Genomic DNA, 19,215 nt, shown 5'->3' on the forward strand with positions numbered 1-19,215 from the left:
CCGGCTCAGGGACCTTTTTCTACGCGGTCTGAGGTTGACGTCACCAGAGTAAGCATCACAGCAAGAATTCAAGGAGACCTCAAGTCCGAGCCCTTCGCCAAGTCATAGAAGGAAAGTAAAAGGAATGAACGCTAAGTGTTTTTGAAGGTTTCTGAAGGTCGGACTTTGGGGCACTTACACGCCAACTTATGATAACAAAATAAGTTTTGGGCACAGATTTAGGATGTGGCATTTAAAAATAAAAAAAAATAAAAAAAATAGGAGTGACTGGAAAAGCAGGGCCTAGGTCCTAGACGAAGATGTCTGGCCTAATGGAGGCGATTCGGAGGTAACCCCAGAGGGACCACCTCCGCCGGCTACAGGGTTCTGTGAGAGTGGCCGGGGACAAGACCTCTCCAGACAATGCGCACACAGACATGCGCAGAGCCGCGCTCCTTTACTGGGCCCCAGAGGAGGTTTACACCCACGGCTTCAAGAAGCGCCAAAATACCACACAATAACATTTACTGACTCAAACGGTGTCTAAATGAGGGAGCCTGCCAGTTTACAGCTCGGACCTCTGTGTCGTCTTCCTTCTTCTTCTTCTTGTTACACGTCTGACAACCTTCCCCCTCCTCTTCGTCTTCTTCCTCTTCCTCAATGATTCCTTCCACGATTGCTTTAGGCGCTGTAGGGCTGATGACATCTTCACACCTTGGAAAATATCAACAAGATGTTATAGTCGCAAAGAAAGACTGAATTTCACAAACTAGGGCGCATCTGATTACGCTACATGAACGAACAAGTCTGTTGCCTTTAAACATGGATCCCCCACATTATTTAACTGTATTCAGTAATCCGAAAGCGCCTTTATAGAATATACTGTGACGACATACACACTGGGCGTGGTAATAGCTGTGTTGTCTTAAGTGACTGCAGCAGAGCCATCCAAGCCCCCCAATGGAGCTTACACACTGACATCAAACGCTGGGGGTCTGCAAGCTCATCATCACACTGTGTATCTAACAAAAGTACAAAGAAAGCACCAACGCACCCTCTCAGCTGGGCTGGGATTTTATCAAGTTACCGCCCGGCGACCAGAGGGTGCATTACACGTGAGGACAGACTTTTCTGTGGGTGGCAGCGCCACTGACCTTCCAGGAATATGAATGTGGCTACTGATCAAGCAGTAAATGGAGAGTGGCAGAGATGGGGGCGTTGGCAGAGTATGGGTAACAGTAACCCCCCCAAACCATCCCCGAGATAGACAACACTGGTCCCTGCAATCTGTGTTCTTGTCTAAGGGCAGCAATTGCCTGAAGTTATCTCATGAGATAGTCCCCCAAATAAACAAATGTAGGGTGTAATCGGCCCAATGTCCTTAAACAGTGATCTATTTTTTTTCTCCAATCTTCCGTCTTTTAACCAGTAAATGTAATGGTTTCCCCTTGTTCAGCTGCCTTTCCCACTCTCTCAACATAGCTCAACACGTTCTCTCTCTCTTCTTTAGTTTAAATATGTCTTATTGAAAGATTAACACATACATACAGAAGGCAAAATATGATAAAATATTGAAATTGAACAATAACAGCATCACTCATAAATCCTGTATCAATACAATGAGCAAAATATAGTTTGACGAAAAATGGCAGCTAATGAAGTGAACATAATTATATAGGACCACGTTTTCCCTTTTCTAGACTACACTCCGGAAGCAACATTCAGAAAGCATGTAAACTAAATTACACTCTGCGGACTATTATTGAGGGGAAACTGGTTGAGGGGTCTGAATGGCTCGGGAAAGAAGCAGGACCCAATAAATAGGCCAGCTGTTGACGAACTTGAAGTGGGTCACATGAAATATAACAGGTGCTAGGACCAGACAGTACGGAGCAGAACCATGTCTGTCTGGAAAGTATAGTGGCAGCGACCTAAATATAAGTAACCACTAGATGGCAGTGCGCCATAAGCTAACTGCATAGAAGAGGAGAGTTTCCTCAAACCGATACAATGCGGTGGAAGTCGGGAGCAGAGAGAGCAAGTGCGTCCCTTTGGAAAAGAGCAGCACAGGCCGGACAGACGGCGGCGCTAGACCTGAAAGCGCCAGGGCACAAACCACGAACTGACTGGGAGATACATCAACTGCGGCACCTTAGTGGAAGCTAAACACTGTGTTTAAATAAGTGACTCTCAGGGGAGTGTCTAGGACTCGGGTGCAATCTTCTGCGTCTCATTCTCACGAGGGTCCCTGCCCTTCTCGACGAATTCCTGAACCAAAACCGGGTTTGTCCCCATCATTGGTGAAGGTGTTACTGCAAAGATGGAGAACTGGGAGTAGGGTCGCAGGCTGTCTTCAACATTCAATTAAAAAACAAAACAAAAACTGCTTTTTAAGAGAGTTGTATGAGGAGGATATCCCGAACCCTACTGAGTGATCTGTGCCTGTGGTGAAGCACACAGAGCAGCTCCTAAGCGATGTGAGCGCGCTTCACCCCCCGGGCAGGGCTCCCACACCTCCCATAAACATTTTGTCAAAACGACGACGAGTGTTTTTTCCAGCACATTTGCAAAAGCTATGCTAGCCGAGGTTCGCTGGAAGATGTTGAGAAATATGGCAAAACTGAGGGGTACTTAGAAAAGCATCCGCACTGAAGTTTGAAAACTATAGGTGAGACGGGCACCTCAGAAAATCCATACTCGCACGGACCACCTAAACTTCTTCCATGTCGCTTCCTTTCACCTTCCTGCCCTGCTCCTTTTACGCTGACTCAACCCTAGGTTCTGGCTGAAAATCGCATCGGAAGGGGGAGGAGTTGGGAAAAAAAAAAATCATAAAACGGCGCAAACCTCACAATTTCGACCAGCACACATCGGGGATAACTTTAGAAGATTCAGACACTAGTGCTTTCACTCAGCTTATGAAGCCTCGCACGTTAGGCGGGAGGGACTGGGGCACCGGTCTCACCCACCAGTGTCCAGGACAGCAGCAGCGAGGCCACTCAAGGACCAGTCGGCCCAGATGACCAGTACGGGTTGGGAAGCCGCCTTCCCCTCGCATAGTCCTCGGCGACAGACATTCCCATGCTGCACTGCCTGAACATAAGCCAAGCCGCATGGACGTGATTTAGGGGTCGCAGCTGCGACCCCTGTTCCCAGAAGTGGCACGAACACAGGGGCAGCCCCATATTCCTTAGATTCTGCCCCTCTTCCCTTTCAGATTATTCACTAGTAGTGTACTAAAAATAGAGCACAAGCAGCTTGATATTTGCTGGCAACTGTGGAAAGTAACAATGGTTGCAACTGTATGTTATGTGTGTTCTTGAGTGACTGTTTATGTGAGTGAGTGTGTGTATGCATGAGCCTGTATCTGTTTCTAGATTACATTTATTGTTTTAAGGAACTGTGACTGAAATTATGCAGTTCTCATGGAATATTTGCATGGATACTTGCGATTTTAATGTATTTATTATTGTGATAAATATTTTAATATATATTATACAACAAAGACATTCATTCATTCATGTGTCAATATGTGTAGGCATGCATGTAAGAGTGAAACTGAGTAAGTCAGTGACAGCTAGTGAGTGAGACTGAGGCCCAGATTTACTATTCCTTCAGACAAGGCACAGCTGCATTAAACTTGCTGCACTGCGTTGCATCAAAGGAAGACAAGAGAAAGGTGCATGTCCTCTCCCTGTGCGCTGCTGCACTTTTGGCTGCCACGCGCCGAAGCACACACTCTTCCGACACGGCATTCTCTGAAGCATAGGTACTGGACTGAGAAAGGACACTTCAAGTACAAAACATATGTCTACGGGATGTTCCCACTTTGTATGTGTACTCTACAATGGAGCACCCATGTAAAGTTAGAAAAAGGAGGAGACATAAAAACATTTGTCCTCGTTACACCTGCCTCGAGGAGTCGTAGCATTTTGGAGCAAATTTCTGTTGACCAGTGTTTGTAGATAGGCATTTGCGTCAAAACCCATGGTGGGCCCATGCACTTCCAATGGAAGGACCATGGCACAAAGTAGTGCAAAGCAGCTCATAGCACAATTTTGCGTTTGTTGGGATGCTATCCAACGGAAATCAGGATTAGCGTTGTATAGTAAATCCCACCCTAGCGCCTTTCACCGGGTTTGCAACACAAAAGTGATGCAAACACAGTGCCGGAGTGTCAATAAACACGAGTGAGATTAAGAGTGAAATTAAAAGTGACTGCAAGTGGTTGAGTGAGAATCAATAAGAATGAGTGTAAGGGGGTGTGAGTGGGAGGTTATGGTCATGTGACATGCCCTCTTGGAAAAGCTCAGTGTCAAGGGTCATATGATATCCCTTCCCGTGATGTCATTAAGGTCAAAGGGATGTGAGGTCACTTCACTTCCCCTGGCGTTTTCATGAATCAACGCTCATTTGGCTGCAGGGGAACACCCTTGTACCTCCAATAAACACCCCAGCGTAAAATAACGCAAAGAGCTCATAGCACAAGTTTGCATTACTTTGGGATGCTGGCCTACGCAAATCAGGACTAGCACTGGATAGTAAATTCCACCTAGCACTGTGCACCAGGTTTCCTTCACAAAAGTGATGAAGACTGCAAAACATTAGTAAACCTACTAAATCCACCCAGGCAAATTCTGTCAGACTAGGCCCCAAAGGGTGCATAGCGAGCGAGCCTGACCACTACAATGAGGTTTAGGGGTTCTCCTCCTGAAGAAAATTTGAAAAAAAAGGCAAAAACGGTGTATTCTACAACACATTTTTCATAATCTATTCAACTGTATTCGTTTCTAAAGCATGGTAAATGATGACCTTACACAGCATCAGGATACGGCAATCTTTATTGGGTCTCTTTAATGATTCCCTCACCATCACCCTCTAACAGTGCTTCTCTTCTCTCCACAGCCCCCCTATCCCATGTACCTCATTTGTTTTATAGCGCCTCTCCTACTAGCGTGGGGTGTTGGAGCACTTTACATCTCACACACATACAGAGAGAATGAATCATGTGTGTGTAAATCAGTGTATAGAAAATGTTACATAAGGCAAAGGGCACGTCAAGGTGTAGGATTCACCGCATCCACATTGGTAGGCATCTTCTAAGAGTGCTTGGACTGGAGAAGCACAAACTCAGGATTCAGAACCTAACAGTGGTCAGCTTTGACTTTGATAATAAGAATTTATTCCTACGCAAGCCCACCATTTTTAGCAGCATCAGGATAATGAAAGACTGAGGGAAAACATAACATTCTAACCTGTACCATGCAGTTTGCATGCAGCTCTTTGATGGCAGTTCATAGTGCAAGACTAGGATTGTGACTGATGAACTGCACAGTAACATAAGGAACTCTTTGACAAAAGCAGTATCACACCTAGCTATGCACATAAAATACTCTTCTGTAATCTGCATAGTGCTTTGCAGCAGGCATATTAACTCTCTGCGCTACCTTAAATGAGTCAAAACTGCCACTAGACGAAACTGCGATCACTCTCCAGCAGGTACATTAATCACCAGAGTTATCTTGGCACTTTTATTGTTGCCTGAAAACTGTTAGATATTCAAGGAACTCTGCAGTGATTTTAAAATTGCCGCACTGCTACAAAAAAGTCCCCCAGTAACAAAAGCGGCTCCTACCCCTTTTCCTCCAGGGGAAACGCCAGATGCCTGGTACAGCCAGTACGGCCCTGAGCAGCAGAGCCGAGGAGCGGGAGTACATAGGAGGGAGGGTATAGATCTCAAGAGACTTAGAAAAAAAAAAATCAGGCATGCTAGAGAAAAGAAGTGGGCATAGGTGTGTCAGAGATAGAACGGTGGGCCACACACTGGCATACAGAGCGTGTTGATGTAAGTCTTGCAGTGAAATGTCTGCAAAAAGCACACTATTTGCGTTTTCCACAGTCACTCTAAGGGACAAGAGCTGTGCAGCGGATCCAAAGCAGCACACCTCCATAAGCCTCAGAGGGACAGGTTAAAAACACATGCTGAGTGTTGCTCAAACGCCCCAATGGATAAACCACTGAGTAATCCTCTGAAGTCTTTTCAGACATTCACTCATCTTTCTTGTGCTTTCTCTGAACAACAGTAAGTTTAGGTACAAGCCGTAACTTCAGGCAGACACCTGTGAGGGGCTTGCACATAGCCTCCCGGCCCCAAACCCGGCAGCCTCCCGGCCCCAACCCCGGCAGCCTCCCGGCAGCCTCCCGGCCCCAACCCCGGCCCCAACCCCGGCAGCCTCCCGGCCCCAAACCCGGCAGCCTCCCGGCCCCAAACCCGGCAGCCTCCCGGCCCCAACCCCGGCAGCCTCCCGGCCCCAACCCCGGCAGCCTCCCGGCCCCAAACCCGGCAGCCTCCCGGCCCCAAACCCGGCAGCCTCCCGGCCCCAAACCCGGCAGCCTCCAGGCCCCAAACCCGGCAGCCTCCAGGCCCCAAACCCGGCAGCCTCCAGGCCCCAAACCCGGCAGCCTCCAGGCCCCAAACCCGGCAGCCTCCAGGCCCCAAACCCGGCAGCCTCCAGGCCCCAAACCCGGCAGCCTCCAGGCCCCAAACCCGGCAGCCTCCAGGCCCCAAACCCGGCAGCCTCCAGGCCCCAAACCCGGCAGCCTCCAGGCCCCAACCCCGGCAGCCTCCAGGCCCCAACCCCGGCAGCCTCCAGGCCCCAACCCCGGCAGCCCTCAACAATATTGACACAGCATTTAGTTTACCACACGCTCTCCTAAACTGCCACAGACTGAGGCAAGTTTTACTCTTAACATGCCGGCCTATGCAAGATGGGAAGGGTGGGGTCAAAGGAAAGTGATATTATATGGTGGCTGCAACCTGGGTGCTGGGTGGGTGATGTCAACAAGGAGTGAAAACCTACTCCAGCAGTTTTACTTTGACTACAAATGTAGTAAAGCTCCAATATGTGACCATGGATCTTCATTCTTCAAGGTCAAAATCAAGCTTATTTTGCAACAAGTGGAATGAAAAAAACATTCTCCGAATATAAAAACAGAAGGCATGCTCACAAAAATGAACTTAAAGCAATTAATCAACACAAAAAAATGGATATAATACAAAATATATATATGTACCTCTTAAAAGGACCACGGTTGACCAGTGAAAAAAAGACTTTCCAGTAACAAAACCTGATGTGCAAACTATGCACAGAGAATGACAAAATAGTCATTCAAATAAAACTGAACAACATCTACTTCATGGACTGGAGCCCAATAAAAGTGGAATAAAAATGAAATTAATCAGTAAGAAGTTCAGGCAAATCATACAAAAAAGACCAAGAACAGACAGTTAATCGCTTCAACTTTTTAAAGTGTTTTGGTGCCTGACTCTTTAGAGTAGATCGGCTCATTTAATCCCCCATCGCCATCTAAGAATGTATTTAATTGACAAACAAAACACATTTTCTTCCTGGTTGCTTTTGTTTCTCTTTCTTAACAAATGAAATAGAACTTACTGTTTTACTTGTCCACCCATCGAAACTCTAGCAGATTCAAGATTTCTTATCTGGCCACTTTTTACACTAAACAATTGAGAGAAAGGAACATTTTACATGGTTTATGGGGACATATAGACACGAGTTTAACATGCCAACTTAATGAAATTTCCTTCTGCAATCCAAACAAATAAATGGCCCAAGACTGATGCTCCTAACATATTGTATTCCTACATTTATACCCATTTCATCCAGGTGTGTGATACCCTTATTCTAGTTTAGAGACATGTATATTTTGTTGCTCATTTTTTATGCTCAAACCATAGCAAAAGTACAAGGACATGGAATAAAAGGTGAGCTGCAAAAACTGAGGAAGGTTTTCAGATTGAATCCATTTGGCTTAACCTAGAAAAGAACACGAAAATCCATCTTTTCATTGAAATTCTCATATGAACGTATCTGCTGCCAACCCATAGGAGGATGCCACTCTCCCCTGCCACCATTCTGAGGGTGTGCTACACACCTTATGGTCTGCTCATATATACATGTTCATTGCACATGGCATTGCCACCATTGAGACGTGGCTTGCACTGTTTAAGTACTTTGCGGTAGTTGCTAGTGTCAGCATGACTTGCCCTACAGTAATGCTGCTTTGAATTAGGGAGCAGGGAGATTGCAGTGGCACACACTGGATCTCTTAAATTCTCTGCTACTGGCAGGGGAGAGGCAGACAAAAAGTGGCAAGACAGGCCTTGGCTAACTTTATCTTCTGTAACCACCAGTGCCAGCGAGTAAGATGCCGCTGAGACAGGCTAAGGGTCCTCTTCGCGCTCTCGGTAGTAACTGTGCTAAGAAGGCTTCAGTGAGATGAGGGGCTCCAATATACCTGGTGGGAAGACAATACCAAAGGATGAGGTAGGCCGTGCTTCCAGACTACCAGGATCACAGGTCTCTCCCACTTTGGCTATTCATTATTGAAAACACAAAAAGGGTCTGCACCACATTTGGGCTTGTGGTAGGGCAAAGCTGTGGAAATCTACTGTGGCATCACTTCTTTTCTAAAGAGGAATCAAGACGGCTTCAGCTTTGCATGTTTAAAGCTGCATCTTTAAGCTTCTGGTCCATCTAACATCACTCAAAAGCGATTACAACAACTGTACTACAAGCAAAGAAAAACAGAGCTGCTTCTTAATCGTCATTGGATAACAATGGTTTCCTTCTTACCCCTCTCAAGACACTGGGTACAAATTCTCTAATGAATGCTTCATTGGCACGACACAAGAGTTACAATCCCAAAACTAAAACACACCTGCACGTTAAACATCCAGCAAGTAAGCACAACAGAACAAATCATCTGGCTATTGTTTTGTTTGGATTTCGTTGATCTTTGGGCTTTTCAGGAGCTTTCTTTTCATTTCATAACATAAGATTTCTTTGGAAATGCAAGAAGTCATTTGTTCAACAACACTGACCTAATTTATTTTCTACCTTTTCAGACAGTATTAAATGCTGCACAAATCCAAACGTTTACTAGAGCCTAAATCTTCAATGGTATCAGAATGAATTACCTCCATTCTATAGCATTCTCCAAGGATTTAAATGTTTTGGGTCGACTGCGTAAGAAATTCTGCATGCTATTCAGAGCATCCATCGCTGTACCTAAAAGTATTTAAAAAAGAAACATTAATAATCTCCTGCCAAACCCAGTGCAAAAGACAGGGAGAAGTAAAAAAATGGGGCATCAATAAAGCACAAGTCTGTAATCAGAAAATAGGTGCTAAATGGTGGGAAATGCAAGGATAATCCCAGTTAAACCACTCATGAGAGTGATTTGTCTGGTTAGTTTATTTTGAGTGCAAACCTTGTCCAGACGTGTAATTGTCAACTTAGCATACAGGATGCATGACCTGCATGTGGGGCTGCAGAATGTAAGCAGTTTATATAGTACTGGGGTGGACAACTGAAGGAGAAAGGGTGGATTTTGCAATGCTTTCTGAAGTACTGAAGGGAGGAGTAAGTCATGGGTGCAGGCAATCAACCTACAGTTTAAGTGAATGGTAAAAGAAGCCCAGGTTGTGTGTCTGCTTTTTCCTCATCACAGTAAAATCATAACTCAAAAATGGTGCAATTTGAAAAGTTGTGCGACTTCTTGGCCAAAAGACAAGTTAGTGAATTCATTTGGGTCTTCACATAGGATTTGCAACACTGCGGGTCAGGCTCATAGCATCGGAAGCAGATATGATCTCAGACACTGGCCACCTTGACGCGCCAGAGCTGGCAGATACAAACGCAATAGTAAATGTTAAATAGTTAAAGTCAGAACTAAATGCCAAATCCGGTTGTACCATTCACTGGATAGAGACAAATCTGCATAAGCGGGATGTTCAAATTGTAAAAAGCTACCGGGTGACCGATTGCTTAAAAAAACATTTCTGCTGGACATACATTTGCTCTTTTCATCTCATCTCTGAGAGATTTGGACAGTCTCCAGGTTCTTTCGTCCCATCTCACCCTCCGTTTTATCTGTAGACACTGGCAGGTGAACAATGGGTTTTGGTCATACTACAAGTGAGCGCCCCCTAGAGGGCAGAGTGTCAAGAGTACTAGTTAGAAGCTAGAATATCTGATTTGGTGTGGTAATTGATTCAAGAGTGGCAGAGAAGAGATGTGGTGCTGGATAGTTGATGATGATTGACCTTTTCACATTTGACTCTTCTTCTAGTGAGTGTGGGTGCTGAAGTACAAAAAGGCAGACAATAGACGAATGTGGTCTGTCTTTATCTGATTAATGATGGCAGTGTCTTGTGAGCAGGCTTGTTACTTAGCTTCAAATCAATTGTACTCGTGTGACTTACGTATTTGTGGTTTCTATGAATGATTAACTTAATTTAATTAATTTAAGCGGTTAATTAGTAGTAACAGGTTTCTCACTATGGTACGTTATACTTTTGAAAAAAACCCTATAAAATATGCTTAGTAACTAATTTAGCAAAAACAGACAACAAACAAACACTGAGCAGGGCACTTGCTAAACAAGAGTCAGCTCGTAGAGATTTACCGAATAATCTCAAGAAGCAGTTGATATTTCACATTCCACCCTCAATTACAAGTATATCATCTATCCCTCAAGGTGGTTTTTAATCAATTGTCAAGAAAGGTTACGTCACTAGGAGCACATGCAGTCTAGTAGCTAAGTATCTGACTACGTTGAAGGACTGGGTTCTGGTGCAAACCTTCAGAATTTAACAAAATGTATTTGTCTCTCAAAATGTTAAGTATATGTAATCTAAATGTGTTGTACAAATGCTTAAACACCACTCAATATTAAGCTGCCCACCCATTAAGTCTCATCATGTACAGAGCTACTTTTCTCCCCAGTTAGATTCATGACATGGGTCTTTGTTGTCCTGGAACAGGTCTGGGGGGTAAACAAGTGAAATATGCTTAAACGCAATCGGAAATCAATGGTCAAATGACAATTAGCTAGTTTAAAAAAGAAAAACAATTAACATAAATAGGCCAGATGTGGAAGGGAAACATAAGCAAACAAGTTCTGACAATTCCTAAAATATCAGGAATAGCAGGGATTATCACGTATTAACATAAAAATAAAGGAAATGCAGCTTTGGTTTAATGGGACCATTCAGGAAAAAGGGGAAAGCAGGCCCTCTTACCCAATCTTACATCATCAACAATAAGGGTTCCATAATGTCTTTTTGATGAAGTCTGATTAGTTGTAAATCCTACAGTGGCACTTTTTACTTGATGCCCCCTTTAAAACTAAAAAGACAGACTGGGACAATTTTCATACTTTTCTAGGGTGAGGGGAGGAAAGCAGCAATAAAAACTGACATGCGGTTGGACAGAAATACAGCTGTGAGGCTCTGTAGGACATAGACAAGGAGAAATGAAAAATGGGAACATAGTGGGGAAGGACACGGGAATGTTCCCACTGAAGTTAAAGAGGGGAAATGCTGCGGGGATGGGGAGGTGAGGGATAAGGGGAACCAGAGAGGGGGGCAAAGAGATGGCCATCAAGGAATGCAATTCCAGGAGATAATGTATTGCATTTTCAAGTATGATGGGAGATCCCCCTTCATAACAGCAGGCAATCTTCCAATTATGGCAATCTGCAAAAAAACCCGCATTTAGCATTGAAAACATCTTCGTTTAGAAAAAAAGGACAAAAATACAGAATGTATTAATCAATGCTCCTCACACGCATCCATCTTCTTTAAAATATTTTACCCACTTTAGCATTTCTAAAAGGTACACCAGAGTGATAAAAAGAAAACAGGTTTTTCAAACACGGGTGTCATACCATACCTTCTACTACATCAATCATGCAGAGTCCCAGCAAACTTGATAGTAGGTTTGCGGCTGCTGTGTGGACAGCAATTGCTCCACCCATGCTGTGACCAATCAACATTATTGGGGGAGCAATATCGCCGTAAAGTGCTTCCACGACATTTTGAATATCCCTAGCAAAACAAAAATAAATGTTCAATATTAGAGACAAAATAGGCTCTATAAAACAAACAGGACTATTGCTAACTATTGTGCATACTGACATGATGTATGAGACTGTGGAAGGACAAAGTGTTTTTTCTGAAAGGTAGGCAGAAACAAACACGTACACAGACATCTTTTATTGATGTTATGTTTACCCAAACTAAACAAGCATTTGCAAAGCAACGGGTCTCGCAGTTCTCCGAGTTAGAGCTAATAGCAGTTGTGAACTCCCAACCGGACTTTTCTTGCCTCATTAAATGGAAAAAAACGAGCACGATCGCGCTGCTAAACAAGCGAGATCGCGCTGCTAAACAAGCGAGATCGTGCTGCGAAAAGAGAGAAAGTCCACAAACCGGATGGAAAACAGCGAGCCTCGTATGTTTGCAGTACTTGGTCGCTGCGCTCGAGGAGGACTAAACACCGGAAAAGGCATGACATATGCATGCCTTCTACTAATGAAAGCAAGCACATTTTGAAAGGCAAGCCCACGAACCAGTGAAAGATACTGATGTGACATGGGCGGGGCTCCGAACCCTTTTCTATCTACTATAGCGTCTCGCAAGCGCATGTTACGCAGGCTCAACCCTAAAAAGGAAAGAAGAATACATTTTGTTCCCAAACTGAAGCACATTTTTACCATTGAAAATTTTTACCAACTAGAAGTGGATTCTTTGGTGAGAGCAAGAATGGCAATTTTTAAAGCTGTTAAGATCCTGCCATCTTTTCTCCCCATGTTTAATTTTGTAAGAGGGTTAACACGGCAGGTAGGTGATGTCGCAATTTCCTTTGGACTGTGCCCACCTGGAATTCCACGAGTTTGCAATCTTGAAACCAAGAGCTCCAAGAAGTCAGGGGGCCTCACTGCCCTGCCTCCAAAAGAATCAATTCAAATTTACAATCTGTGCCTGGTATTTACAGGGTGAATGTAGTAAGGGTTGCTTCTTCGATGCTCACCAAACCAGAAGCACAATAATCTGTGGTTTAAAGGATATATCCTGGCACGTGCACAGAGGTTGAATTATTGCTGACAGTTCTCAGTAGTAGCAATTTTCGAACCAGGAGTGATCACAAGCCTTTGAATATTTTACCAACGATGGCATGTTAAGTGCATCTGGATGCACAGCAAGAACGTCAAAGGAGCTGTGAGAGTTTAGTGATACAGGTGAATGTGTACATACAACAACCAAGGAGGCTGCAATATCTTAACCATGGTAACTGTTCGGATGAAAAACAACCCAGGCTGCTTTGTAGCACTGATTTAGACTGCAGTACTGAGAGTTGTGGAGGACATTTAGAGACGAATAGCATTTTGGATAGAAATGTACAAGAAGCCTGCCAGATAAAAATGGTACAGAAGGTACCACTGTATTAGGAAGTAAGGAATGCATTACCTTGGGATAATTCATTCTTTTGGAGACCTGGGAGAGGTACTGCCACTAAGGAGGTCGAGACAGCAAGTAGTAAAGTTAGGACATGATGGTCACACGTGTATTGGTACAACTCAAAGCGAAGTGAAAGATTTGTTTAAGAATGGCTGTGCTGGATAACTTCCCCTAAGGCAAGGATTGTTCATGCATGAAATAAACACCCTTCCACCAGATCACGTATTAATGGGTTATTCTCTAATAGCTTCTTACTACACGGAACAAGACTGGCCTTCCCCCTCCACTATGTTTACTCGCTTTACTTAGCTTCAACAGGGAAAAGATTATCACACATGACATTCTAATCAAACTGGTTACTTATTTCACGGTGGCATAAGCCGATTCTCTCATTTTCAAGAGAAAGCGAAGGAAGCAATTCCTGCAACACAATGGCTTCTGTGGATACTCTCTAAACAAGGCCAAAATCGAATTTGTCCTAATAAATTATCTGCGTCACCTCAGTATTTCTTTTGAAGCAAACCTGTGGTACTTGGGTGTGTAGTCTAGTTGTTTGTAAAATGTTGTACACATTTATTAGAATGTTTGCTCTTAAACTCTCAAAGATTGAGATAATTTGAGGTGTAGTGCTATTGGACAGTTTGGAGAGCCTTTTGAACATAATAAAGGGCATCTACTTAAGGAGCATCCTCAAAGTATCTTCTTTCTGTACTGGCTGCTAAAATTTGATGAGGACTAAAAGACCCTGGTGTGGGTTTGTAACAGAGGCCGTAACATCAACTGTGTTTAATTACACTCAAGCTGTTTATTTCACTATGTCATTAAAACTCTCCACAGATTTATTCTTCTGAGCTAATTGCTTATTGGCTGGAGACGTGCCACCTACAAGTAGTTTGCCTTTAAAAAAAAACTTTTTGTCACAAGTTGAGGTAGGGTCAGGGAGTTTCACTCTTACCATGCCAGCCTAAGGCAAGAAGCGGAGGGTGGGGTCAAAGAACAAATGTTGTAATATGGTGGCTGCGATTGAGGGATATGCACTGCAATAAACAAGGACAAATCTCACCAGACAATGCAAAATATGTTCATCCATTTGGACATCTCAAACCAGAAAGAATCTTCAAACAGGTGAGTGTGAGTCGTGAGGCATTACATTTATTTTTAACCAGAGACAAAGAGTGATTCTATCTTTAAATTTCTTATTTCCTATAGAGGGTAATCAGTCAGCTTTGATGTACATGACTGAACGTCAATACCTGAACAGGTTAGTTGTGAAACAAAAGACAAAGCACTGTCTAATCTGTGCACAAGTGGCCTTAGTTTCCCTTTCAACTCCCACTGGCAAAACGCTGACTAGTTCCTACTGCCACGATGTATATTATAGTGGAGTGATTTGCGAATGCTTGAATAATCTCCAGGTTCCACTGAGTCAGACTAAGATGACCAGGTACACAGCCTCAGGAAATAACCAGTGTAGCACAGCCAGATATGATAAGCGTGATGCAACAGTCCATTTTCTTTGAAGCTATAAAATATTACTTTGGTATTTTGGAAGTAGATCGACCTTATTCACAGGAGACTATAAATGCATCACTCAGTAGGCAAAGAGCTATTCGCTGAATATACATAAAGAAGTGTTATGATGAAAGACTCTAGATCTGCGAGAAAAAGAAAACTTGCACCTACAGACAGCTGAGGCTAGGAAATTCTCACCCAGGCTCGAGTAAAGAAATTCACTTCTACACGGAAAAGCATCAGCTTCAAAGCACTGAGGGAGGAGACCTGAAGGAGAGTGCTCCTTACTTCCGGGGAGGGAAGCAACATTTCCCACCACTGCACTGCTTGTCTAACACAGAACAGTTGATTGTTTACTAGGAGAACCAGTCCCAACATTTTCAGACCTCTTAAATGTCCACCAGCTAACACCAGTCTCATGGAACTGGTCTGTGGGGAGAAAGCGTTTAGAAGAGCGGAAGAATAAATGCTGGACAAAGGCAAGGTCAATCGTCAGTAAAACACCCAAAAACTTTTAAAGATCCCCTCAAAACAAGGCAGTGTGGTTGACAAAATCCAAATTGTAATACAGATCCTGCCACTGATGTAACGGTGACAATAAATGTCATGGACTGGAAAGGCTTTTAAAGAGCATGAGATCCAGAAGTGATGCTCGGCGCGTATACAGGAGTTGATCCTCTGGAGAGATCAAGGGAACTTTAGCTACAGGGGAAATAAAGGGAAAAGGGACAGACGAGAACTAAACTATGCAATTAAAGTCTCCCATAACCAGTGTGGTTACAGGTGTGAATATTAAGCCAGGCCCTTGGTTTATGGTGCGACTGCTCCCTGGTACAGAATAGATTCTAATTGTTGCCTGAAATGCTGGGATCACTTGGATGAGGAGGTGCACAGGTATCAGCTGGTGCAGTAGCACTAGGTGTGTGTTGCTACTGTGTCACTCTGGTATATGGAACTATGGAAGCCTGGTGGAAGGGACACGCGTGGCTCGTACGTTATCTGATCATTAGCCAGTATTGCTCTGCTTTTAGCCCCCCCCGGGTATCCTTGGACTGCCTACCTGTGGTATGTGGTAATGCACTGTGGAACCCTGTTTTATGAGAGGAAATTCGCACAGCCACCGACCACTATTTCCAGTACAATGAGAGCTCGGTTTACACATACGCCTCAGACTGGCAGGCCTTTAAGGTGGTACTTTGAGGCGAGTGAATTTTGAAACAGCATGCGGTGTTGCAAACACTGCATTCGCACCTCACCGAACTAGAAGCTGAATTCGAACAGTTAGAAAGCAGAATGTCTACTGACTTTGCCCCAGAGGTCCGGGTAGCTTGGCGTAGCAACATATTGGAAGAAAACGATAGCGCAAACAGAGAGGCTCACTATCTAGGTAACTATGCACGAGCACAAACATACTGTGAGGGGGGCCAACTAGGGAAAGTCTTAACCAACACAATTACGAAGCCCTGGGCAGCAGCAGACGCAAATTCACACCTCGCCAAGTGATGTGCAATATTCCCTGGAAGACACTACTTTGAAACCTTGGATGCTTCATAGAAACAACATGCCCCCACTAGAATTGCGAACTATCTGGAAAAAAAGTCACGCTGGCCTGGCTAAGTGATGCCCAGAGACACTTTCTGGTATGTCCCACTAGACTGGGAGAAATTACTGATGCAATTAATGAAATACTTAATAGTAAAACACCTGCTCTGATGGTCTTCCTGCTGAGCTTTATCAGATGTATAGTGATTTGCTGGCGCCCTGTCTATTCGCGGAGTATGTGGAAGCACTTGAAAGAGGGGAATCGCCTGACTCAATGCGGGGAGCCATTGTCATGCTCCTCAAGACCAACAAGCCTGACACAAAATGTGATTCTTATCGACCGCTATCGCGATGGTAAAATACTAGCAAAAATCCTAGCAAACTGGCTTATACTAACCCAGCCAAACCTGGTCCAGCCTGGCCAAGCTGGCTTTGTGCCGGGAAGATCAACTGCCCATTGTCTTGGTACACGTTTTGGCCTACTTCATCACATTGCTCTGGGAACGGATGCTGTGTCGATCGTCCTCAGTACCACAAAGGCATCTGATTCCCTTGAATTGGGCTTTCTGTTCACTACACTACAACATATGGTATTACCTGGTACTTTGTGTAGCTGGTTAAATTACTCTACACAAAACCAATTGGCAGAGTACTTGAATGGGCAGGTTTCAGCACCTACTGAGATTAATATAGAGGGACCCGGCAAGAGTGTCTGCTGTTCTTTTTACAATAGTGCTGGAACATCTTGAGGCTATATTGCGCGGAAAACAGAGCAGATACCCCCTGCGATCTGATGGTAGACCCCTTCCGATTATGCTTTATGCAGATGATATTACATCATAGGTGTGTAATCCTCAGAGTGGGCTCCACCCCATTATCAGGTAATTCATTCAATTTGAGGAGTGGTCCAGGCTCTCCATCAATTTGCAAAATCATCAACTTTTCCCTCACATCCCAGTGGAATACTAACTACTTAACCCTCCATTAAGTACCTGGGAGTATGGATAAGTTTAGATAAGTAAGAAGTTCTGACCTTAAATTATGGCAGGGCTTTCTCTAGACAGGAAGATGGCATTGATGGTTGACTTAAGTTGCCAATGTCAAGGCGCGCTGGCTTAATAAACAAACCATGGCAGAAATACAATTGTCACCATTTCGTGAACATGCCTATTTCCCCGACCAAACATTTTTTTCAAACCCTCACCATCCTTCTAGTGCATCTCATCTGGGCAGGAAAACAGCCATGAATAGCCTGACCTACAATGATGATGTTATATCATCTGGGTGGGTTTGCTGTACCAGACTTGGGGGTTCACTATTAGTGATCATGCGCATTTTTACCATTATTGGCTCCACCCCTACAAATACTTGCCCCACTTGGCTGAAGAAACTGATGTAGTCCACCCAAATCCTCAAAATGTAGTACTCTGGACTAAAGCCCTCCACAGAATGAATGAAATTAACACCGAACAGTGCACAATGTGTGCGTGGGATAAGATACAACAGAAGCTATCCCCATCACTTTTGTATACCCTGACGGGTTCACTGATTTTTCAGTGCAATGGTAGAATCCAAGCTGTGCGCCCAACTTCTCGACTTACAATTAGTCAAATGGGGTGACATTTACACTGATCAAGCATTAACTGACATGGGCACACTTGCCCTACAGCAACACCCCCTTCTCCCAGCCGCTGAATCACTACCTACTTTCCCAACTTAAAATGACAAGCAAGAAACTTACTTTGATGTTTCCACAGGAACCTGATAGATCTGGCACTTTCAAAAGTTTATCAACTGCTACTAGTCCAGAAAAATGAATATCCTGTAGCTATAGCACAACATAGAAATCACTTACTAGGACTATGTGCCGGGCAGGTTTGGCCTAGGAAGAAGAATTTAATCAACAGGTTACGGATGTGGTGTGGACCTACTGGTGTGTGCAAATAGGAGAATTACTCCTCAGCAGTGGACTGCGTCTAATACACTTCTGCTTTCTCCACCTTCTCTACTGTATACCTTAGAAAATGTACAAATGTGGATTGAGGGACAACTCCAACTTAGCTCGATGTGGCGGGGGGGGGGCACGGAGGCAAGGGGGGAGGAGGCAAACTCTAATCACCTGGTGTGGCGATGTGGGCCGATCCATCATTTCTGGCCTCAGATGATATGCTTTTTGGAGGAAATGGTTGACATAAGAGTACAAATAACCCCATATGTTCAGCTGTTGGGGAAGGGGGGTGGGGAGAGATTTACGGTGTCTTCCATCAACCTATGGAACATTTTCACTTTGGAAAGCACTAATATTTAATCACCATTTCTTCACCAGCTTCTGGTGGGGAATTCCGCTGTCGCACTGAATTAGCCAGAGGAAATCTGGATTTAGTACCACTGTGAGATACGCACGAGGTGGCACCAAGTCAAATCCGAGGACAGGTCCGGCTTCACCTGCTAAGACTTGAGCTGGAGTTGCAAGTCACGTCTTTCTGGTTTGCTAGGCGTGACTCAGTTAAGGATGACGTTTTCCAACAGCCACGGTGCCATCCTGCACAGTACAGACACCGGCAAAAGTAGCCAGCATCTTGCACAGTACGTCTCAACGGAGGAAAGTACCAGAGGTTGGAACAAAAAAAACTTCCAGGCAATTAACAATGACTTCCAGAATTTGGAAAGCAAAGATAAGCCGACACTGCAGAGAAGTGGAAGATGCTGAAGTACCCAGGGCCGAGTTGTGCAGAACCAAGTACCGAGGACTGAGAAGACAGGTCGGGAACTCGAAGTGAAAATAACTGTTGTAGCGCGGATGGATAAACGTGCGGACAAACTTGGTAGGTGTAACGCATCCTTTCCCAGCACTG

General features: G+C 44.3%; 1 protein-coding gene across 1 annotated transcript in view; it reads right to left on the reverse strand.

The window, feature by feature from the left end:
• Positions 1-19,215, reverse strand: part of PPME1 (protein phosphatase methylesterase 1) — a 124,271-nt gene that overhangs the window by 61,259 nt on the left and 43,797 nt on the right. The window contains exons 6-9 of the mRNA XM_069203823.1: positions 11,739-11,893; positions 8,981-9,071; positions 7,434-7,499; positions 558-693 (exon numbers count right to left, since the gene is read on the reverse strand). Of these exons, the coding sequence (XP_069059924.1) occupies positions 558-693; positions 7,434-7,499; positions 8,981-9,071; positions 11,739-11,893 (448 nt within the window). The remainder of the gene's footprint in view (positions 1-557; positions 694-7,433; positions 7,500-8,980; positions 9,072-11,738; positions 11,894-19,215) is intronic.

This window comes from Pleurodeles waltl, chromosome 8 (assembly GCF_031143425.1).
Source record: "Pleurodeles waltl isolate 20211129_DDA chromosome 8, aPleWal1.hap1.20221129, whole genome shotgun sequence".
NCBI classification, from domain to species: Eukaryota; Metazoa; Chordata; class Amphibia; order Caudata; family Salamandridae; genus Pleurodeles; species Pleurodeles waltl.